Source organism: Aquarana catesbeiana, linkage group LG12 (genome assembly GCF_042186555.1).
Source record: "Aquarana catesbeiana isolate 2022-GZ linkage group LG12, ASM4218655v1, whole genome shotgun sequence".
NCBI classification, from domain to species: domain Eukaryota; kingdom Metazoa; phylum Chordata; class Amphibia; order Anura; family Ranidae; genus Aquarana; species Aquarana catesbeiana.
In genome coordinates, this window is record NC_133335.1 from 36835694 (window position 1) to 36860209 (window position 24516).

Genomic DNA, 24516 nt, shown 5'->3' on the forward strand with positions numbered 1-24516 from the left:
GCAGCCTGTCAAGCTCTATGAGAGTCTGACAGCTGCTACAGCTGGACAGGGCTGGGAAGTACATGTTTAGGGCAGTATGCACCCTGGGACGAATGCCCAGAATGCAAGTAGTCTGCACTCAGGGGAATTTGTCCCGGGGCGTATACTGACCTAAAACAGAGGTACTGCCCAGCTGCAGCAGCTGTCAGACTCTCAAGCAGGAGTGACATCATCGCACCCCCCCGCCACTTATGTAGCCGGAGGCCACGAAACCCAGAAGAAAGACTGGGGGGAAGATCATAAGCAAAAGATTGCCGCTCCAATCTCTCTAATCCGTATCAAGACACCCGTCCTAATGGAACTCACAGGTGCTGGCTCTGCACAAGCTTGAGGAAAGAAAAAGATCCTGGACGGCCGCAAACCATAGAAGGCATCTTTATTGATATGAAGAAATAAAACCCAAATGCAGTCACCTCATATACAGGGAGGAACAGGAAGGATAGCTAACATGTTTCACGCCCCATCATGGGGCTTATTCATAGCTATGAATAAGCCCCGTGATGGGGCGTGAAACATGTTAGCTATCTTTCCTGTTCCTCCCAGTACATGAGTTGACTGCATTTGGATTTTATTTCTTCATATCAATAAAGATGCCTTCTATGGTGTGCGGCCGTCCAGGATCTTTTTCTTTCCTAAAGACTGGGGGAAGGTGTCAGCTCTCTCGCTGGAGGGCTTCGTTCTGAGGTAGGTTTTACATAATGTGCAAGTATGCGTTGGGTAAATAATAGATTAGGAAGTGTGTATAGAAGAAAGAGGAGAGAAAACAAAAAAAGAGAGGTATGAGGAAAAAGAAAGTATGGGGAAGGTAGAGGTGAAGGAGGGGGCTTTCCCTTGGAAGTATGGAAGGTATGGTATTATAGACAAAGATCCCACAGCTAGTAGAGCCTTTTCACTGGGATTTTTTTAACTTGGCACCGGTGTTCTGTCAACATGTGCCCACCGTTGAAAAAAAACCTCCTACGGTGTGCGCATGCGCTATGGTGACGTCACTCCAGCTGATCGGCAAATCAGCTGGAATGCGCTTCCATTCTGCGCATGCACTTTCCGACAGCTGGCACATATCGACAGAACACCGGCGCCAAGTTAAAAAAAGCCCAGTGAAAAGGCTCTACTAGCTGTGGGATCTTGGTCTATAATACTATACCTTCCATACTACCGAGGGAAAGCCCCCTCCTTCACCTCTACCTTCCCCATACTTTCTTTTTCCTCATACTTTTTTTTTTTTCTCTTTCTTCTATACACACTTCCTAATCTATTATTTAAGCAGGCACTTTTCAACAGAGGGCACAAATCAACAGAACAGCCAAATGGAGCAGCAGAATAAACAGAAAGTAAATGTAAGCAGCGTGGTTAGAGACAAAGAGCGGGTTCTCTTTCATTTGAAGCAGAACGCAAACCAAACAGGTTTTCTTATCCCGGAACTTGCCGTAATCAGAGATAGATAGTTCCTTTCTTTATATCTTTCTGAACGAGGGGGTGTTCTAAATAAACAGTACACACGATATAACAAAACAGTACATATAGGGATATCTACTAAATAAAACCTAGGGTGCTGGAACGCATAATTAACATACAATAGCGAGGCTTGGAACGCACGCGGGTCCGCCATTTTGGCTGAACCCAGAAGTGCACGATGGTGATCAGTACAAGCTGAATTCTCATCAGGGGGGTCACAGTATCTTTATTAGGGAGCATGGCAGCAGTGGATGAGCACCCCAGACGAAGTCTAGTGAGACGAAATGTGTCGGGAGACTCCACTGCCTGCCATAATTTTACATTAAGCGCTTTTTTCCTACAAAAATGTAAGTGTTTTACTTTTATTCAATAAATTTGTTTTATATACGGAATTATGCTATGTGGCCCCTTTTTATTTTATATGGGCCATTTTCCTGAGACGGGCAACCACCCATTGGAAGAGGTTCCCCCAAAGTTTTGGATGCCTTTGGAGTTCTATTGCCATTCACTTGAAAGGTCCTCCTTCATTACCGGTTGGTAATACAAGCCCATCTGACTCATTGAGCGTATGTTCTTATGAGTCCAACCCCTATGGTAAGCCTGCATTTCTTCTGTGTGGAGGGTCCATCACATTAACTTTTCCATATTGGTTAATCACGTGGTGAACGGGACCGTTTTTATTCAAAATTTTGGACTATGAATAATTACTGCACATAAGGGATACTTGAAGACTACCAGAGACTATACTTTGTGCCTCATGAGAAAAGACGTCTTTTTTTCTTATATCTTGTGCATGTAATAATACACTTATTTGTTCACTTGATATAATAGCGCTACACTCTTTTATACAGCTGTGGGATCTTGGTCTATAATGCTATACCTTCCATACTACCGAGGGAAAGCCCCCTCCTTCACCTCTACCTTCCCCATACTTTCCTTTTCCTTATATCTCTCTTTTTTTTTTCTCTCCTCTTTCTTCTATACACACTTCCTAATCTATTATTTACTCAGGCTCTTTTTATTACAGAGGGCACAAATCAACAGAACAGCCAAATGGAGCAGCAGAGTAAACAGAAAGTAAATGTAAGCAGCGTAGTTAGAGACAAAGAACGGGTCCTCTTTCATTTGAAGCAGAAGGCAAACCAAACAGGTTTCCTTTATTTAGGACAAGGTTTTATTGCTGTCTGCATCCTTGTTGGGAAGACTCCCTCCTCGATCCCCATCCCAGAAACCGTATTCACTGATCCAGGAAGCCAATCTTCCAAACGGGAACCCAGAAGGCCATTAATACCCAACAGAGGTTCCACCAACCTCATGGAAACCCTAAAGACCAGAGTTCCGCATTAACGATCCAAGCTGCTGTAGATAAGGAATATCTCAGTTCTACACATTTCCACCCGATCTTCCAAACGGGAACCCAGAAAGCCATTAATACCCAACAGAGGTTCCACCAACCTCATGGAAACCCTAAAGACCGGAGTTCCGCATTAACGCTCCAAGCTGCTGTAGATAAGGAATATCTCAGTTCTACACATTTCCACCCGAACGCTCTCTAGGAATGTGATAACAGAGGATATTTGCTCTGCACTTAATAAAATGTACATCTGTTTGTATTGCACTCCTGCCTACACACATTAGCTTTCGTAATGTTACATAGAAGAGAAGGTCACAAGGCAATACATTCACATGCTCCTGCCATCTGATTCACGGGAACACCCACAGATATATTTAGAATGCATAATAGTTAATTTTAACAAGTGCTGCCTAGGCACAAAGTAGTAAAGAGAAACTCCAGGCAACAAGTAATAAGACCATCCACCGGAGAAGAGTTCATGGTAGCCAGAAAACCTTGCAGGATTTTTTTCTCTCTCTTTACCATTATAGACGTTCTATTCTATAAGCAACTAGACCAGGGGTCTCCACACGTTCTAAAGGGCCAGTTATTGTCCTTCAGACCTTAGGGGGGCCAGACTGTGGCCAGCCGGAGTTGAAATTTTCCTGGCATCAGTGGGACTAAACATCACCACATTTGGTATTAGGGGGAGGAATAGTGTTGGGATCATTAGGAGGAATAGTGCCCCATTGTTGGTGTCAGTTAGCAGAATAGTGTCCCGTATCACTGGGAGGACAATTCCCCCAAGGGCCAGATAAAGGCAAGCAAAGGTTCACATCTGGCCATCAGGCTGCAGTTTGGACACCACTGATCTAGATCAACCATTCTCAACCAGGGTCCTTCCAGAGGTTGTTAGGGGTTCCTTGAGCTGTGGCTAATTCAGCACCTGTCAGGGCTGGGCTCAGCCCTTCCTTCTCAAAGCAGGCCACTCAGCTGTCGGCTAATTGCCAGTTCCTTTCTCTCCACAGCGACTCACCTGTTGATGATATCCTGCTCATCAGTCCTGCCTACTTAAGCCATCCAGTCCAGATGATCTCTGCCTTCGCCATGGTCACATCTCTAGAGACGCTCTCCTGTGTTCCTGTTAAAGACTTGCTTGGCTGACATTCCTTCTGGCTCCAGATCCTGCTTGCTATTCTACTACGCTCATCTCTAGCTCCCTGATGTTTTGGCTTGTCTGACTATCCGGTTCCTGAAATCTGGCTATGTTTTGACTATGTTTACCTTTTAATTATTATTATTAAACAAGTGTGATTCAACTTTACTTCTGTCTCAGTCTGATTCATGGTTTCTGACAGCACCCATCTGATGGTGCCTGAATGGTTCCAGGACCATTGCCATTTGGCAGAGCTAACTGTATGAACCCAATCATCTTTTTAGCTGTTTGTAAGGGTAGAATTCTGACCACCATGTGACATCCTTCCTCTAGCCACCAATTTAGAGGCCATTTTTCCCCACTGAGCACCAATGAATTCATTTTTGCACAGGCTCCCTGAGACCTGGAAATTATTTCAAGAATTTCTCTGGGGCAGGGGTCTCCAAACTACGTCCCACAGGCCACATCTTATCAGCTACAAGGTTTTATCCAACTCACAGCAACTCGCCATGATAATACCCTGGATGGCTGGGGATGTGCCAGTCTGTATTACCGTACAGACTGGTGCACCCACTACCAGCCAGTTGTAACTCTCCCTTTCCTCCACTGTGGTTGAATGCTAGCACTGAGCATGTGCACAGGAGTTCCATCATCCAGGATCACACTGAGACTATATACTGAGCTGCGCATGCATGGCTTAGTGTACACAAACACTGCCAGGAACAGAAAAGTATTGACAGAAGTGACATTCATTAACTCTTTTGTTATAATAGGCCTACCTATCACTTGTTTTCTATGGTTTACTTCCAATTTAAAGCCCAGTGTTTCCCAACCAGGGTTCCAAGGAACCCTTGGGTTCCTCCAGTGGTTGCCAGGTGTTCCTTGAGCAATTTCTGCCTCTCAGATATGTTACCACTGACACCATTGATCTTTTTAGATATCTGTAAGGGGGTAATTCTTCCCATTGTCCACATGTGTAAGGAACATTCTTCCCACTGACCATCACACTAATTTTGTAGATATAGTAATTTTTAGCAGGGGTTCTCTGAGACCGGAAAGTTGTTTCAAGAGTTCCTGTGATGAAAAGGTTGAAAAAAATTGAAGTGCGAGTGATTATACAACCCGCCTACGCAGATCCCTAGTACTACAGCTCCTAGGTACCTGGGTACCCTGCACACCTACAGTTTTACTCCCTGCCAATTACCCTGAGTGATCCTATCTTTAGTAAGATGCAATTAGATGCTGATCATTTGTATGCTACATTGTTTGGACCACATATTCTGTGAGGTTATCTCTTCATTGTCACATACCACTAAATAAAAAAATTTTTAAAGAAAAGGTTGAAAAATGCTGGTAAAGCCAACACTCTTATTTAAGTCTTACACAGAACTTTTTGTTAAAAAAAAAAAAAAGAAAAAAAGGGAAGAAATGGAAGGGTTAAAGTATTAATAAACCTTCATTTTTTTTTTAAATTAAAATAACAAACATGTCTATACTTACCTGCTTTGTGCAAAAGCATTGTTGATCTTCTTCTGTGGTCCATCGCCGGCGCTCCAGGCCCCTCCTCTTCGGCGCATGCCCCCACAGAAAGCCACTTTCCATGGGGGCCCACTCCCGAGCCGCTCTGTCTGCGTCTATTGACACAGAGCGGGTGGCTCAGTCCTGTCTCCCCCACTCCCGTCTCACAGCTTTTGATTGACAGCAGCGGGAGCCAATGGCTCCTGCTGCTATCAATCTGCCCAATGAGGAGGGAGACAGCAGCGAGAGCTAGACCAGATCAGGTAATAAAGGGGGGGGGGGGTCTGGGCGGAGCTGCAGCATAGAATATTGTTCACCTTAATGCATTGGATGCATTAACCACTTAAGGCCCGAGCCTCTTTTTTACACTCGTTTACAAGTTAAAATTATTTTTTTTTTTTGCTAGAAAATTACTTAGAACCCCCAAACATTATATATATATATATATATATATATATATATATATATATATATATATATATATATATATATTTTTTTTTTTTTTTTTTTTCTAACACCCTAGAGAATAAAATGGCGGTCGTTGCAATACTGTCACGCCCTATTTGCACAGCGGTCTTACAAGTACACTTTTTTTTTTTTTTAAATACACTTTTTTTAATTAAAAAAATAAGACAACAGTAAAGTTAGCCCATTTTTTTATATATTGTGAAAGATAATGTTACGCTGAGAAAATTGATCCAACATTTCACGCTTTAAAATTGCGGCCGCTGGTGGAATGGCCACAAACTTTCACCCTTTAAAATCTCCATAGGCGATGTTTAAAAATGTCTACAGGTTACAGGTCGAGTTACAGAGGAGGTCTAGGGCTAGAATTATTGCTCTCGCTCTCACGATTGCGGCGATACCTCACATGTGTGGTTTGAACATCGTTTTCATATGCGGGCGCTACTCACATATACGATCAGCTATCCCATTGTAATCTTCCCCTATTGGGGACCATAATCTTGGTGATACTCATGGATTGTTACCATGCTTTTAATCTGTCCTTGGTTATTTGCTTTGTACTAAATATGTATTTATAAACTTTTTATATAATTCTCTATACAATTGTTCATATTTATATTGAGTTCACTTGTACCGCAATAGTCCAATCGCCCTTGTCCTTTAAGGTAGCTTAGGTTGGGGACTAAGCTTCCGCTTTATATAGCCCTGGTTTATAACTCCGCTCTGTATGGAATTCTACTGCATCCTTGGAGAACGCACACAGTCACCTATACATCCCCTCTATTCACTCCACATACACCCTACAGGAACAAAAGGAAACCTAGGGAAAAAATGTTACATCAGCGCTTTCCCCACGTGACAGCTCTCTCTCTCAAGAGAGATTGCCAGGAAAGGAGGGGGGATGAGTCACAAGAGGGCCAATAAGAGCAGAAGGTGTGCCTCTGTGTGTCTGTGTAAATCCAGGAAGTGAACAGGCAGCAGCTTCAGCTGCCCACAGTTAAAATGGCTGCAGCCAGACTCAGTGGAGGGAGATTTCTGCAGCATATTTGACAAGTACAGAATCACAGTATATATAAAATAATATGCAAAGTGGTTGGAGGGAAGCTTCAGAATGGCAAAGATGTTTTTATTACAAATTATGTGAGCAGACTGCAGTTCCTCTTTAATGTATAAAGTTCAAGGTTTAAGCGATGCCCATTATGGACTAACAATTTATTAAAGAGACCTAAGGTATCACAAAAGCTTAAAGTGTTACTAAACCCAGGACCCTGCATTCACTATATCTGGTCCCCCACAGTACACAGAACATGGAAATGCAATTATTTTAGTAAATATAAACTGCTAAATACCTTTTCTCATCAGCAGTATATAGCAGTCTTGTAACTTCTATCTGTGTCTGGTTAAAGCTTGTAGGAGGAGTTTTCATTCTCCTCTGACTGTCATATGAGGCTGCAGGACCCCTGACCCTCTGTCTGGGCAGCACTGATTGGCCCTGTGTTGATCACATGCAGTCTCCCAAAAAATAAACTCCCTAGCAATACGCACCACACTGAGCATGTGCAGCTTGTCCCCTAGCCTCTGTATAGAACAGAGACTAGGGGACAAGCTGCACATGCTCAGTGAGGTGTGTATTGCTGGGGAGTTTTTTTTTTTTTTTTTTTGGGGGGGGGGGGGGGACAGCAGATGGATTGGGGACAGTGGAACAAGAGGAGGATCAGAGAAGACAGGATCAAACATCCTTGCGAGGATTAACCCCTTAGGTTCCACAGTGAGTATGACAACCATGCTTTACTGCAGGGGTAGGCAACCTCGGCCATCCAGCTGTTTTGAAACTACAAGTCCCATGAGCCTTTGGAAGACCCTGACAATCACAGGCATGACTCCTAGAGGCAGAGGCATGATGAGATTTGTAGTTTCACCACAGCTGGAGGGCTGAGGTTGCCTACCCCTGCTTTACTGCATCTACAGACTGATTTTACTGTTGTGGGTTTAATAACACTTTAAGTTAGCCAAGAATCACCTTCCATTATGTTAGCCAATAGGGCCCCGTTCATGCTTCGCGTATCGGAAACTCACATTCCCGCTTGCAATTTGTCTAGGCGATTTTCACGTGATTCCAAGTGTCCCACATAGGGCAGCTCATTCACTTCAATGGGCTTCCCTATGCACGTTTGTTGCCCCAAAAAAGCTCCTGCTTCTTTACTGGGCGACAAGCTTCATGCGATTTTTCAAAGTCGCAGTTTGCCGCAATGGCAAGCGCAATTCAGTCATGTGACAATCGTAGCAAATTCGCAACAGGTTTGGGGAGCCATTTAGAATGAATGGAACCAAAAAGCGTGTTGCGCGTTTCACACCGATTGCCACGTGATTTGGAAACCAAATTGCGAAGTGTGAATGGAGCCTAAAAGGGTATTACCAATGCCCCGTACCACGGACGGATTTTTCGACAACAAAATCCATGAATTTTTTCAGACGGATGTTGGCTCAAACTTGTCTTGCACACACACGGTCACACAAATCTTGTCGGAAATTCCGATCGCCAAGAATGCGGTGATGTACAACACGTACGATGATCCGAGAAAAAGGAAGTTCAATAGCCAGTGCGGCTCTTCTGCTTGATTCCGAGCATGCGTGGAACTTTGTGCATCGGAATTGTGTACACACGATCGGAATTTACGACAACGGATTTTGTTGTCGGAAAATTCGAGATCCAGATTTCAAATTTTGTGTGACGGAAATTCCGATGGAAAATGTGTGATGGAGCCTACACACGGTCGGAATTTCCGACAGCGAGCTCCTACAGAACATTTTCCGTCGGAAAATCCGACCGTGTGTACGGGGCATGAGAGTGATATTAAAGGAAAACTTTTTGTAACCCTTTCAAATGCTGTTAAATGAAGATATTCTGATCCCGGAAGTTGTAACGTTTTCTTTTCTGTCCGAATCAGATGCTCCCCAGCTACTGGCTATGGTATCCAGGTGACTCCTTTCCCTAGCGGGGACCTATGGAGCCACCCTTGACCACTCCAGGGACAGTGAAGTCCCTAGCACAGCCCCCTTGCTCCTTGCACAGCCCTCTCCTCTTCTAGGAGTGTCTAATTACTGTCTGTGCTGGTCCAGCTCCTCTTGCCCCTCCCCTCTCTACAGAACCTGTCCAGCTACTAGCGGCACTTTACCGCTAACGCGGCTGACACCCAGTGTGAAAGGGCTCTTTGACCTACAGGTCCTTCTGTGACAGTGGCACTTGGGACTCGTAGTCTTCCCATTCCCATTTCCTTGAATGAATGGCACCAATGTAGAGTCACACAAAATTCAAAAACCCACAGGGTGCTCCAGGCAGGGGAACCCCATGATTCAGGTACCTCCTGGGTTAGGGGGCAGTTTGAGGAATGCACCCATGTGTCATGCTACACCCTAAACACGGCTGTAACATAGAACATAGAAACTCAGGTTAGGGGCACCTTCCAGGACAGCTATCATCTCTCAAGTAGCTGTCCTGGAAGGTGCCCCTAACCTGAGTTTCCAGTTATTCTAAAAGGCAGAATTGAGGCACTGTGATGTCACCAGCACCTCCTAGAAACTGGGACCAAGTGAGACAAAAATGTGCGGTCTGGTCCACACATTTCTCTGGGTTCCCGCATCGCCTTGAGTGACACAGCAACGCGTGGGTCCATCCACCACCATCGCCTTCCCGGGCCATCCCCAGCCACTCACCACCTAAGCCTATCCGACCCAATCCGGCGTACGCCCCTTTGGGTCCACTCCATCCGGTAAGCCTCTTCATAGATGGTGGTGGTGTGTCTGTTTTCATCTCAGATGATATACATCTTTGTTTGAAGTGTTTTTCTGAAGATTTTTTCATCCATGTATATATTGATGATTCCTCCACAACATTTATACTTGGAACTGTGGTTTTAACGTTTTCCATACTGGACGTTTTCTCATTTTTATTAGCGCTACACTTATTGTGTTTTTTTTGTTGTTTTTTTTTTCTCTGAGGAATAGTGCCCCATCATTGGTATCAGTGGGAGAAATTGTGGCCCATAGTTGGTGTCAGTGGGAGGAATAGTGTCCCATCATTGGTGTCAGTGGGAGGAATTGTGCCCCATCATTGGTGTCAGTGGGGGGGAATTATGCCCCATTGTTGGTGTCAGTGGGGGGGGAATTATGCCCCATTGTTGGTATTATTGAATGAAAATAGTGCCCCAAGGGCCGGATAAAAGCAAGCATGGGGCCGCAGTTTGGAGAGCACTGCTTTAAATCTAGAGGATCACATGAAAGCAATGAACTCCTCTACATTCCTCTCTATTGTCTCCCCATTACCAGGTAACACAATGAGTTCCGTACACAATGACGTTGTTATACAATACTCAGGGATGGTGTCAGTGGTTGCCCGGTAACCTATATATACAGAGTAAAGCTGCCCATAGAGGTGTCCATTTGTTTGCTCAACCAGGGGGTTGCCCAAAAAAAAAACCTGACCTGATTTCCTCATCCACACACTTGATGTGAATGGGGAATCCTCCCCGCTGTGTCTTTGTATTCTGACAGCTTCTCCACCATGTGAATTCCATCAGAATACACCGAACTCCAAGGCAATCCATAGACTGCAGTGCAGATCGAGCGACTAAAATCCCAAAGGGCGGTTGTACAGAAGTCGATCGGTAGACTACTTCTGTTCAACCACAGTGGTCAAACATGAATTCGAAATTCATGTTACAATCCAATTGTACAATCTCCTTTAAGGCCTGGTTCACACCTATGCGTTTTTTGGTGCTTTTTGAGGAAACGCACTACAGTCCATTTAACGTGGGTTCCTATGGGACACATTCACATCTATGCTTTTTTTAGCCGCTGCTTTTTCACTAGTGATTTAAATCATGATTTAAATCGTAATTTAAATCGACTTGATTTAACCACTTAGCGCGCCATCATTATACGGAGGCTCTTTGCAGTGGAATACCGTTGTTATGGCAGCAGGCACATGGAAATAGGCATCCTTTAGGTCAATTGAGACTAGACAATCTTCTGGCTGCACGGCTTGGTGAATGGTGGACAGGGTCTCCATTTTGAATCTTTCGTATTTTATAAATTTGTTTAAATAGGTTAGATCCATCATGGGGCACCATGAACCTTTTTTCTTCAGCACTAGGAAGAGAGGGGAATATATCCTTTGGAACTCTTCGTCCTTTGGGACAGGCACCACGGCTCCCTTTGCTATCAGCGAATCCACGTAGGACAGTAACACCTTCTTCTTGTCTTCTGACCGTGGAAGCAGGGTAAATATAAATCTGGGGGCAGGGGTACTTGTGAAGGACCACCTGCAGCCTGTAGAGACCGTCTTGATGGTCCAGTAGTCCGAGATTAAGGCCACTCAGACATGCCGGAAGAGAAGCAGACATGCCCCCTCCCGACCCGCCTGGGTGCGCCCAATCTCAAAATGACTTACCTGGCTCGTGTCCTCTGAACACCTGGCTTTTAGCGGGTTTTTGGAAGGAGGACTGGCCTCTGCTCCAATTTCTTCTGAAATCCCGGCCGGGCCTATTGGAGCGTGCTTCCCTTGAATGCGTCTTCTCCGCTGAGGCCTCTTCTGCCCGAACAGATGCCTACCCTGGGGTAGGATGCCCAACTTCCCACCCGTGGCCCAGGCTATGGCACTATCCAGCCTGTTACCAAACAAAGAGGGCCAATCAAAGGGGATCCTACACCAGGCTTGCTTAGATGCTGGATCAGCGAGCCAAAGGTGTAACCATAAGGCCCGCTTAGCCGTGACTGAGGATAGCATAGTCCGGGCCAACAGGCGGATCAGGTCGATAGAAGCTTCCCCCAGGAAAGCCACTGCCAGCTTCAATTCCTGGACTGCCGAGCCCCTGGCCAGCTTTTCTGAAACACCCTTGAGCACGGAGTCCACATTTTCTATCCAAGCTTCCATCGCCTTGGACGTGGCCGCGAGGGCCAAAGCATGTTTACAAGCCATACCGGCTATCCCCTATATCCTTTTGAGGTCTTGATCTATCCTCCTTTCAAGCCCGTCCTTAAAGGCGAGGTGACAGAGGCTGACAGGGTTTAAATCCTGCAACGTTGTGACGTCACCGCCATTGCCCGCTCGCGCCTGCGACCGCAGCAATCTGCCATAAGGCGCCTGCGTGGCCGCCGGGTCCCCCACGAGCTGCGCCTGTGCAAACCAAGCCTCGGTTTCATCCGAGGATTTGCGCATGCACAGAAGCTCGTCACGGCCCCTACCCGGAAGAGAGGGACGGCATCCTGAAACGCTAAAGCGTTCCAGGAGCCACGAGCATCCCAGAGGGGGAAAAAAAAGAGAGGAAAAAAAAAAGCAGACTGACAGACAAAGCAAATAAACATAAACTGCTGCCATGGAGGAATTTCCTGAGGGTTCCAGACCATGCCAGCCAATATTGTGCAGACATCTCTTCTGGGCATAAGCAGGCTATCTCCCACCATTGGGTCCTCTAAGGGAAGAGTGGCATGTTTTCCTAATCGCATCAATGCTGCGTCTATCAGGGGAGCGTTTTCCAGATGCTTCACTTCCTCTGCCTTGAAGGGGTATAATCTGGAAGTTTTGTTTGACAAAGAAGTTTTCTTGTCTACTCTGCTCCATTCCTCATCAATGACATCCTTCAACTCTGAAAGGAGCCAGAAATTGGAGCTCTCTTTGTTCAGGTGCTTAAGGAATTTCCTTTGTTTAGCTGGAGGAGCTGATCAATCTTCCTACTTGAGGGCCTCTTTGACCGCTTTGATTAGTGGTGAGACTAGGGTGAAATCGAAGCCTCCAACAAATTTGTCCCCTTCTACTTCGCTGTCTGAAGATCCGGGGGATGCATCATAAGGCTGGGATAGGCCTGGATCCTCTTGGGCCTCGTCAGCCATGGAGTGGTGTGTTGGCTCCGCGTGTTGGTCATACCCCACTCCTTTAGGGATTGCTGCACCACACGCTTGACTAAAGACTCCAAGTTTTGGTTTTCAGTCTCTTTTTCCCCAACCGCCTGGGAATAGCATATGTCGCATAGGGATTTTCCCTCCAGGACTCCTGTCCCACATCCCCAGCGAGCTCTGTGATCACACTGTCATGGCGGTGAAAGTGGTTGTCTGGAGAAGGAATGGGAACATCTCCTCTGTTGGTGGGTACTAGACGGGGAGTCACGTCTGGACCTGGGCGAGGAAGGCTGACTTTGCAGCCTGGCAATGTCTCTGTTGTCCTGTACCACGAACTGGCGGTCTGACCTGGAAGGGCTAAGCAAAAAGAAGGGGAAGGAAAAGAAGGGCATGACAGTAGGACGCATGTCCAACCATCAACGGACCTGACCCCCTTCCTCTCACCCTCACGTACCTAGAGCATGAGGGTGGTGACCTGTCCATGGCACCCTGGAGGACGTATGAGCGCAGATCCTGTCACTTGTAGGAACGCCACATGTCCTATCGAAAAGAGGGAGAAAATCGGCAGCATACAAAAAAAAAGGTGAGTACCATGAATTTGGGTTGGTGCTCACCTCATTTTTTCAAAAAACATTTTTTTTTAAATTGCATTTTAGTGCAAATACGAGATCTGAGGTCTTTTTTGACCCCAGATCTCATATTTAAGAGGTCCTGTCATGCTTTTTTTCTATTACAAGGGATGTTTACACAATTTAGCACTCACATGGTTGAGGTGAGTTGATAAATGTACCTTCATTAAATGCAACCATATTGCTACACTTAGAGGCGCCTCTCTTCTCTTTTATACTCAGTTGTGACATGACGCTACTCTTATATCAAGACATCGCTTGTATATCAAGTCAAAATTGATAAAACAATTTTGTTTGTCTTGCAAAACTCTCTCACTCCAAGGTTTTACTGTATATACACTCCCCGGCCACTTTATTAGTTCAATTGCTTGGTAACACAAATTGCTAATCAGCCAATCACATGGCAGCGGTGAAGACGTGGCGAAGACGACTTACTGAAGTTCAAACCGAGCGTCAGAATGGGGAAGAAAAGAGATTTACGGGACTTTGAGGCTCAGTTCACATTAGTGCGATGCAGGAACCCTGCGAATCCAGTGTGGGTTCCCACATCGCACAGCGGTTCACACTGAGGTCTGCGAACTGCTGCGGGTGTTGATGTAAAGTTAACGACACCCTCAGATCGGTTCGTAGATCGCGGCGCGAACTGTGAAATGGTGCAGGAATCGGATCGCGTAGGTGTGAACACCCATGTGATCCGATTCCAGTGCAGACCAAAAAAAAAAAAAAAAAGGGGGTCCTGCACCATTTTGGTGGGAATGTGATGCGATTTTGGCCATACGGTTTGTATGGCTGAAAACGCATCGCACAGACATCGCATGTGATCTGCACAGTAATGCGGTGCGAATCACACGTAATGTCTGGCATCGCACAAGTGGGAACCGAGCCTGAACGTGGCTTGGTTGTTGGTGCCAGACGGGCTGGTCTGAGGATTTCAAAAACTGCTGATCTACTGAGATTTTCACACACAACCATCTCTCCGGTTTACAAAGAATGGTCTGAAAAAGAGAAAATATCCAGTGAGCGGCAGTTGTGTGGAGGAAAATGCCCTGTTGGTGTGAGAGGAGAATGGGCAGATGATATAAAGACAACAGTAACTCCAATAACCACTCGTTACATCCAAGGTATGGAGAATACCATCTCTGAATGCACAACACATGGAACCTTGAAGGGCTACAGCAGCAGAAGACCACACCGGGTGCCACTCCTATCATCTAAGAATAGGAAACTGAGACTACAATTGGCACAGAATCACCAAAACCGGACAATAGAAGATTGGAAAAACGTTGCCTGGTCTGACGAGTCTCGATTTCAGCTGTGACATTCAGATGGTGGGGTCAGAATTTGGTGTAAATAACATGAAAGCATGGATCCATCCTGCCTTGTATCAATGGTTCAGGCTGGTGGTGTAATGGTGTGGGAGATATTTTCTTGGCACACTTTGAGCCCCTTAGTACCAATTGACCATCGTTTAAACTCCATGGTCTACCTGAGTATTGTTGCTGACCATGTCCATCCCTTTATGACTACAGTGTACACATCTTCTGATGGTTCCTTCCAGCAGGATAATGCACCATGTCACAAAGCTCCGATCATCTCACCACTGGACAATGAGGTCACTGTACTCCAATGGTCTCCACACTCACCAGATCTCAATCCAATAGAGGACCTTTGGGATGTGGTGGTAACGGGAGATTCGCATCATGGATGTGCAGCCAACAAATCTGCAGCAACTGCATGATGTAATCAAGTCAATATGGACCAAAATCTCTGAGGAATGTTTCCAACACCTTGTTGAATCTATGCCACCAAGAATGAAGGCAAAAAGAGGTCCAACCTGGTACAAGCAAGGGGAACCTAATAAAGTGTCTGGTGAGTGTCTATATCTATCTATCTATGTATGTATACACACAGAACTCAACCATCCATTTCATTTACATCCAATCAGGTAAGTTCTTGTATAATGTAGTACAAGGACCTACCTGACTAGACACAAATTAAATGAGATTGTTCCGGTTTATCCTCATCATTTTGGTAAGTCTAAAAGAAAATTGTACCATCTGATTGTATAGTATGTGGCTAGCTTTTTGGCAAGAGATCTAAAAGGAGATTGTACAATTAGATTGCACAGTGTATGGCCCGTTTTAGATGTATGATTCTACTGATGGGATGTGACCCTGGGAGAGGTCAGGAGCCCCCCCCAGGGAGGGGTACATTCCATCCCCAGACAGGGGACCCCCTACCAGCTGGATTCTAGGACTCTATGGTGATACTTTCCTCCAGAGAAGATTGTGATAGGAAATAAAAGTCCTTTCCTGGGCAACATGGTGACAACAGCAGAGAGATCAGCCAATCACTGATCTACATTGGAAATCAACCTATTATTACTGTATTCTTACTACTATGACACACACATTCTATACATAGATAGAGAGAGATAGATGATAGATAGATAGATAGATAGATAGATAGATAGATAGATAGATAGACACACAGATATATATATATAAGATCTATAGTTCTATACAGACACAGATCTGATATAACACACACATAGATCTATATATATATATATATACACACCCAGAGGTGTCAGTGTTATTGTACACAGAGGAGCGCTATGATGTCACAGACATTACATAACCCCATGTAGGAGCCCCCTATGGGCTCAGTGCACGATATTCGGATCTCCGCTCACTCACCCCCAGCAGGCAGACTTTCAGCTCTCTCAGGGCCATGTCAGATCACACCAGCCCGGGACCAGCGACGGATCTCCGGCCTTCAGCACCTCGGCCTTCCCGGGGCCCTGCAGCAGCTGAACACGCCTCCCCATGCCGCCCCTTCCCCCTTTCCCTCCCCCTTTCCCTCCAGACACGCTTTCTTACCACTCACTGCGGCCGTCTTCTCTTGGCGGACACGCCCTTTACCCCACCTCCATACCCCGCCCTATTGCCTGCGTCCCCATCCGGCCCGCCCCCCCCACAGTGTCTTTGCCACTGTGTGCCCGCCCCCTCTTCCCACTGTCTAAGGCCCGCCCCCCACATTCCTCCTTGTGACTAGCCTCCGCCCCCTCAACACGCCCATATTGTCCTCAGCAGCCCCAGCCCAGCTGTTGCTCTGTTTCTGCTGTTTCTGTATGTGGGGAGGACTACTAGTCCCAGCATGGCCATAGCTTTCTATCCAGCCAGGATAGCTCTCTCAAAGCTATAGGCCCATAGGCGTGCATATATATATTTACAATTTTATTATTTTTTACAATACGTTTTTTACAATAATTATTATTATTATTATTTTATTTTATTTTTTTACAATTTTATTATTTTTTTACAATACTTTTTTTTACAATAATTCATTATTATGTTTTTATTATTATTATTATTTTTACAGTTTTATTATTTTTTACAATACTTTTTTACAGTGATTTATTATTATTATTTTTTTTAATTATTATTATTTTTTTTAATTATTATTATTTTTTACAATTTTATTATTTTTTACAATACTTTTTTTTACAATGATTTATTATTATTATTATTATTATTATTATTTTACAATTTTATTATTTTTTACAATACTTTTTTTTTTTACAATAATTTATTATTATTTTTTATTATTATTATTTTTTACAATTTTATTATTTTTTACAATACTTTTTTTACAATGATTTATTATTATTATTATTATTTTACAATTTTATTATTTTTTACAATACTTTTTTTTTTACAATAATTTATTATTATTATTTTTTATTATTATTATTTTTTACAATTTTATTATTTTTTTACAATGATTTATTATTATTATTATTATTATTTTACAATTTTATTATTTTTTTACAATACTTTTTTTACAATAATTCATTATTATGTTTTTATTATTATTATTATTTTTACAGTTTTATTATTTTTTACAATACTTTTTTTTTTACAATAATTTATTATTATTATTTTTTTATTATTATTATTTTTTACAATTTTATTATTTTTTACAATACTTTTTTTTACAATGATTTATTATTATTATTATTTTACAATTTTATTATTTTTTTACAATACTTTTTTTACAATGATTTATTATTATTATTATTATTATTATTTTTTTACAATTTTATTATTTTTTTAAATACTTTTTTTTTTTTTTACAATAATTTATTATTATTATTATTTTACAATTTTATTATTTTTTACAATACTTTATTATTATTATTTTTTTATTATTATTATTTTTTACAATACTTTTTTTTACAATGATGTATTATTATTATTATTTTACAATTTTATTATTTTCTTTACAATACTTTTTTTTACAATAATTCATTATTATGTTTTTATTATTATTATTATTATTTTTACAGTTTTATTATTTTTTACAATACTTTTTTTTTTACAATAATTTATTATTAATTTTTTATTATTATTTTTTACAATTTTATTATTTTTTACAATACTTTTTTTACAATGATTTATTATTATTATTATTATTATTTTTTTACAATTTTATTTTTTTTACAATGATTTATTATTATTATTATTATTATTTTACAATTTTATTATTTTTTACAATACTTTTTTTTTACAATAATTTATTATTATTATTATTATTTTACAATTTTATTATTTTTTACAATACTTTATTATTATTATTTTTTTTTTTCTACTTTTTTAGGAGCCCTGTTGGGGGCTTTGGTGAAATATAATAATGTTTGCGCCTGGCACACCCGTGTGCGCACATCAATGTTTAGGCCGTATTCACATCTGTGCATCCCGGGAAAGAGCGCAGAAGGGCGCATTTCCACACGTGTTCCCGAAACGTGCAAAAAATACAGCAAAATCACACTTGCGGTGCTGTTAATGGTACCCCAAACACAGCTAGCAACGCTGAAAAAAGAGGGGGATAGAAAAACCCCTTCAGCCTGCGCCCCCTGGACCACCTCAAATAGTTGTTATAAATAAATCTGTGATAAAGCAGCTCATAATAAAGCTCAATGGCACAAATGATAAAAAGGAAACAACTGTGGTTTCATACCGCCGTGCTTAACACAAACATCAAATCATAAAAGCAAACAATAATAATGTAAAAAATGATATATTGTACAAAAATTGCGCAAGATCACTTTTATCGGAGGGAGATGCCCCCCCCCCCCCGCCGCGCTTCGGTGCCCTCCGCCGCTTACTGGAGTCGTCGGTAGCGGCGGAGGCGATCGGATCCTTCTTGGTCACTTCCGCCCATAGTTTTTTAAAGGGACATTTTTTTTTTTTTTAAATGACATTTTTTTTTTAATTGCATTTTAGTGTAAATATGAGATTTGAGGTCTTTTTGGCCCCAGATCTCATATTTAAGAGGACCTGTCATGCTTTTTTCTATTACAAGGGATGTTTACATTCTTTGCAATAGGAATAAAAGTGACACAATTTTTTTTTTTTTTTTTTTTTTTAAAGAACAGTGTAAAAATAAAAAATAAAAGGTAAAATAAATAAGAAGCGAACGCATACCTGAGTAGCGCCCGCATATGAAAACGGTGTTTAAACCACACACGTAGGATATTGCCGCGATCGGTAGAGCGAGAGCAATAATTCTAGCCCTAGACCTCCTCTGTAACTCAAAACATGCAACCTGTAGAATTTTTTTTAAACGTCGCCTATAGAGATTTTTAAGGGTAAAAGTTTGTAGCCATTCCACGAGCAGGCGCAATTTTGAAGCGTGACATGTTGGGTATCAATTTGCTTGGCGTAACATTATCTTTCATAGTATAAAAAAAATTGGGCTAACTTTACTATTGTTTTATTTTTTAATTCAAAAAAGTGTATTTTTTCCAAAAAAAGTGCGCTTCTAAGACCGCTGCGCAAATACGGTGTGACAGAACATATTGCAACGACCGCCATTTTATTCTCTAGGGTGTTAGAAAAAAAAATATATAATGTTCGGGGGTTCTAAGTACTTTTCTAGCAAAAAAAAAATGTTTTTAACTTGTAAATAGCAAATCTGAAAAAGAGGCTCGGTCCTTAAGTGGAGCTGGACTCCAAACACAAAAACCTTCAATGAAATATATTCCATCAATAGACACAAAACCAAAAACTTTTTCAAACCAGATATTACCTTGTAAAAGTAGCAGTGACATCATCACTGTTCTGTACATAGCCTGTCCAGAGAGCCGAGCTGTGGGAGGGTCCCAGCAGGCTCCACCCACTGCAGAAAACGACGGGAGGGGGCGGAGACAGGACCAGTCACCCTGTACAAGGGGAGAGAGCAGCAGTGAGGGGTCTTTATTACACACAGGATCACCGCACAGATCTGGAAGAAATACACAAAGCACACCAGGACTTGAGTCAGAATACACATCACTCTTCTATAGAGACAATATTTACTTATCCTGGAGTTCAGCTTGAACACAAGAAGCAGATTTTTTTTATTTTAGCCTTGTGACTGTCTTTTTCAAATATCATTCGACTTAACCCTTTCACTGCCAAAGTAAATTTTAATTAATTTATTTAATTTTTTTTGCCCACGTTAAAAAAAAAATGTCATCGTATAATACAAGTATATTTATTTTTGTTCAGCGGGAACGTGTTTTGCAGGGGGGGGGGGGGGTCTATTGCTGATGAGGAGGTATATTATTGCTGCTGGGAGATATATTGTCTCTGAAAGGGATCTAGTTTTGCAGGAGGGTTTATTGCTGCTGGGGTGGTCTATTATTGCTGCTGGGGGATCTATTGTCTGTGCAAGGGATCTAGCTTTGCATGGGGGTGGTCTGTTGTTGCTGGGGTGGGTCTTATGTTGCTGGGGGGTCAGTTGTTGCTGTGAGGGATCTACTATACTATCGAAGGAGATACAAAACAAAGGGGTTCCCCTGGGTGGACTTTACTGGCACTTGCAACAAGTAGAAAGTATAAGAATATGTAGGAAATCAAGGGGCAATATAAAAAAGTACAAATTTTATTCGTATTCACAAGTACATATAGATAAAAACAAGCAATGAGTGATTTTGACTAACATGGTGCATGATACATGGTAGTCATAATGAACAGATAAACAAAAACAATAATGATGAAAACACTCTTCTCAAGCCCGACGCGTTTCGGGGTACTTAGTAACTGTACAATCCTTCTTCAGGGGCATAATCTGAGAGAGGGAGGTTCATCTAAATAAATAGGGAGAGAGGAAAGAAAAAGAAGAGAAGGGTAAGGTAGGGGATGAGGCTAAGGGAGATATTGGAAGGGGGGTATAGGGTGGTGAATAAGACACCTACCTGACTATGTGTGATTATTCACTCATGAAAGTTAGTTTTTTCTCTAAAAACAAGGAGAGCCATGGAAGGAGGGCAGGATATGGGGAGAAATATACGTATTGTAGATAGTATAAACAAGGGTACTTTGGTGGTAAGAGGTGTAAGTTGGTGGGCTGCAGTCACCATGGAAGGGTGTGGCAGAGACTCCCGTCCCGCCCGTCCCGGGCGCGCACACACCAGAGCGGCGTGCTGAGGTCACAAGTAGGCGCCCCTAAAAAATAACAAGATATGGAAAGGACCTTAGAGAGGGGTCCAACGTAAATAGATAGAAAGTACTAGCCTAATGTGTGGATAGTGTTGTTAAAATTAAAATAAAAATAAAAATGAAATAGTAGTCAGAAGAAATGCAGGGAATACTTAAAGTACATCAGAAATCAGTTGCGTCCACGGGAGCGGCAACAAAGAGGTGCGGCTAATAATATATCCTAATGGCAGCATGTTAGTGTATATAGATAAATAAATTAGGGTTTGGAGTTTAAACACAGTATACAGGGTAAGTACATAGTTGCGCACAGCGAGTAGTCGTGCTGAACATACGTACTGGGGGTACCCATAATACATAACATGTAGCTGGTATCTAAAATTTAAAAAGGATATATTGATGCTGAGCCTGTGTGGAAATGCTTCCAAAACATTTTTTACAGGGACCAAAGTGAGAGTTAAATCAAAGATATTAATGATGAATAATTAGTGTTGAAAATGTATGGAGGAGAACCTCCTGGAATAAGAAAAAACGGCAAGCAATGATGAAAAGACATACCTTAACAATGCAGGTTAGCAGACTCACAACCAAGCGTCCGGTATATGCAGCGGCTTGGTGTGGACTGAATAGGACTGGTTTAAGTAATGTGGCTGTCACTAGCAGCTGGCGTCAATAATGAGGCACAGCTGTGTCGTGAACAGCATGGATCGGGACGCACTGGGTTGACCCCCCGAGGCGAGCGTGCGCGGCGCCGCCCCAACAGCGCGTGCGCGAACGTCACGGCGTTTGGAGCAGCGTCACGCACACCCGCCCCACCGGCACGGAAGTGACACTCCGGCGAGAGCGCATGCTCGTCCGGAGTGCCAACATGGAGGCAGTGGGCGTGTGCTGGAAAGACGCCCAAAACCTCACTAGGCGCCGCCCAGGAATTCCTAAGGCGGCTTACCGTGCCGGGCAGCCGCTCCGGCCGGACGCGACCCAAGGGAGGGGCGGGGAGAAGGAGAAACTGTCATACTAGGTGGCATGAAAAGGAGTATTAGCAATACCAATAACAATTATTAGGGAGGAGTGGCTGCTGTCCAATCATATGACATATGACATATGTATTATGGGTACCCCCAGTACGTATGTTCAGCACGACTACTCGCTGTGCGCAACTATGTACTTACCCTGTATACTGTGTTTAAACTCCAAACCCTAATTTATTTATCTATATACACTAACATGCTGCCATTAGGATATATTATTAGCCGCACCTCTTTGTTGCCGCTCCCGTGGACGCAACTGATTTCTGATGTACTTTAAGTATTCCCTGCATTTCTTCTGACTACTATTTCATTTTTATTTTTATTTTAATTTTAACAACACTATCCACACATTAGGCTAGTACTTTCTATCTATTTACGTTGGACCCCTCTCTAAGGTCCTTTCCATATCTTGTTATTTTTTAGGGGCGCCTACTTGTGACCTCAGCACGCCGCTCTGGTGTGTGCGCGCCCGGGACGGGCGGGACGGGAGTCTCTGCCACACCCTTCCATGGTGACTGCAGCCCACCAACTTACACCTCTTACCACCAAAGTACCCTTGTTTATACTATCTACAATACGTATATTTCTCCCCATATCCTGCCCTCCTTCCATGGCTCTCCTTGTTTTTAGAGAAAAAACTAACTTTCATGAGTGAATAATCACACATAGTCAGGTAGGTGTCTTATTCACCACCCTATACCCCCCTTCCAATATCTCCCTTAGCCTCATCCCCTACCTTACCCTTCTCTTCTTTTTCTTTCCTCTCTCCCTATTTATTTAGATGAACCTCCCTCTCTCAGATTATGCCCCTGAAGAAGGATTGTACAGTTACTAAGTACCCCGAAACGCGTCGGGCTTGAGAAGAGTGTTTTCATCATTATTGTTTTTGTTTATCTGTTCATTATGACTACCATGTATCATGCACCATGTTAGTCAAAATCACTCATTGCTTGTTTTTATCTATATGTACTTGTGAATACGAATAAAATTTGTACTTTTTTATATTGCCCCTTGATTTCCTACATATTCTTATACTTTCTACTTGTTGCAAGTGCCAGTAAAGTCCACCCAGGGGAACCCCTTTGTTTTGTATCTTCAGATTATTGGACGCGGCACGGCCCTCCTGGTCCTAAACTGGTTGGTCAATCCCTTTTTCTGTTGATACTATCGAAGGAGCAGTCTGTTGTAGCTGGCTGCTGGGGGTCTATTGTTGTTGCTGTCTGCGGGGAGATCTGTTGTTGCTGATGGGGCTCTATTGTTGTTGCTGTCTGCGGGGAGATCTGTAGTTGCTGCCGGGGGTCTATTGTTGCTGTCTGCGGGGAGATCTGTTTTTACTGTTGGGGGTCTATTGTTGCTGTCTGCGGGAAGATCTGTTGTTGCTGCTGGGGGTCTATTGTTGCTGTCTGTGGGGAGATCTGTTGTTGCTGCTGGGGCTCTATTGTTACTATCTGCGGGGAGATCTGTTGTTGCTGCTGGGGCTCTATTGTTGCTGTCTGCGGGGAGATCTGTTGTTGCTGCCGGGGGTCTATTTATGCTGTCTGTGGGAGATCTGTTGTTGCTGCTGGGGGTCTATGGTTGCTGTCTGCAGGGAGATCTGTCATTGCTGCTGGGGGTCTATTGTTGCTGTCTGTGGGGAGATCTGTTGTTGCTGCCGGGGGTCTATTGTTGTTGCTGTCTGCGGGAAGATCTGTTGTTGCTGCCGGGGGTCTATTGTTGTTGCTGTCTGCGGGAAGATATGTTGTTGCTGCCGGGGGTCTATTGTTGTTGCTGTCTGCGGGAAGATCTGTTGTTGCTGCCGGGGGTCTATTGTTGTTGCTGTCTGCGGGAAGATCTGTTGTTGCTGCCGGGGGTCTATTGTTGTTGCTGTCTGCGGGAAGATATGTTGTTGCTGCCGGGGGTCTATTGTTGTTGCTGTCTGCGGGAAGATCTGTTGTTGCTGCTGGGGGTCTATTGTTGCTGTCTGCGGGAAGATATGTTGTTGCTGCTGGGGGTCTATTGTTGCTGGGAGTGATCTATTGTTATTGGCTGCAGGGGATCTATTTTACTGCTTTTCTTGTTATCATTAACAAATACCATACATATTTCTTAGTACCACAAATAATACTTAGTTCTGTATTCTCTAAAAAGGGGCTGTACTTGGAGGTGGGTAGGGGGTGGAACCAAGGCATAGTACTCGAGGGTAGGTAGGGGCGGAGTCTAGGGGTAAGTCAGAAAGGGGGCTGCAGTGGCTGCATATGATGGGCACAATGGCTGCACTTAAAAACATTCAAAACACCAAGATCGGTGTTTTTGAATGCTTTCAATTTTTTTTTTTAAATGGCGCCATTGACATCTGAGTAAACTGGAAGTGATGTCAGGTCATCGATTCTGGGCTGCTCGCTTGGGTCTCCCGGTGGGACAAAAGACCAAGGGAATGCTGCAGAAGGTGGCGGAAGGGGGGACACCCCCTCCCACTGCTTGTAAAAGCAATCCAGCGGCTAGTTAGCCACTAGGATTGCTTTTACAAGAGAGACGA

The 24516-nt window shown here is 43.2% G+C and overlaps 1 protein-coding gene across 1 annotated transcript in view; it reads right to left on the bottom strand.

Moving 5' to 3' along the window:
• Nucleotides 1-16356, bottom strand: part of RAB22A (RAB22A, member RAS oncogene family) — a 42460-nt gene extending 26104 nt beyond the window's left edge. The window contains exon 1 of the mRNA XM_073607576.1: nt 16189-16356. Within this exon, the coding sequence (XP_073463677.1) occupies nt 16189-16224 (36 nt within the window). The 5' untranslated portion in view covers nt 16225-16356. The remainder of the gene's footprint in view (nt 1-16188) is intronic.
• Nucleotides 16357-24516: the final 8160 nt, after the last annotated feature.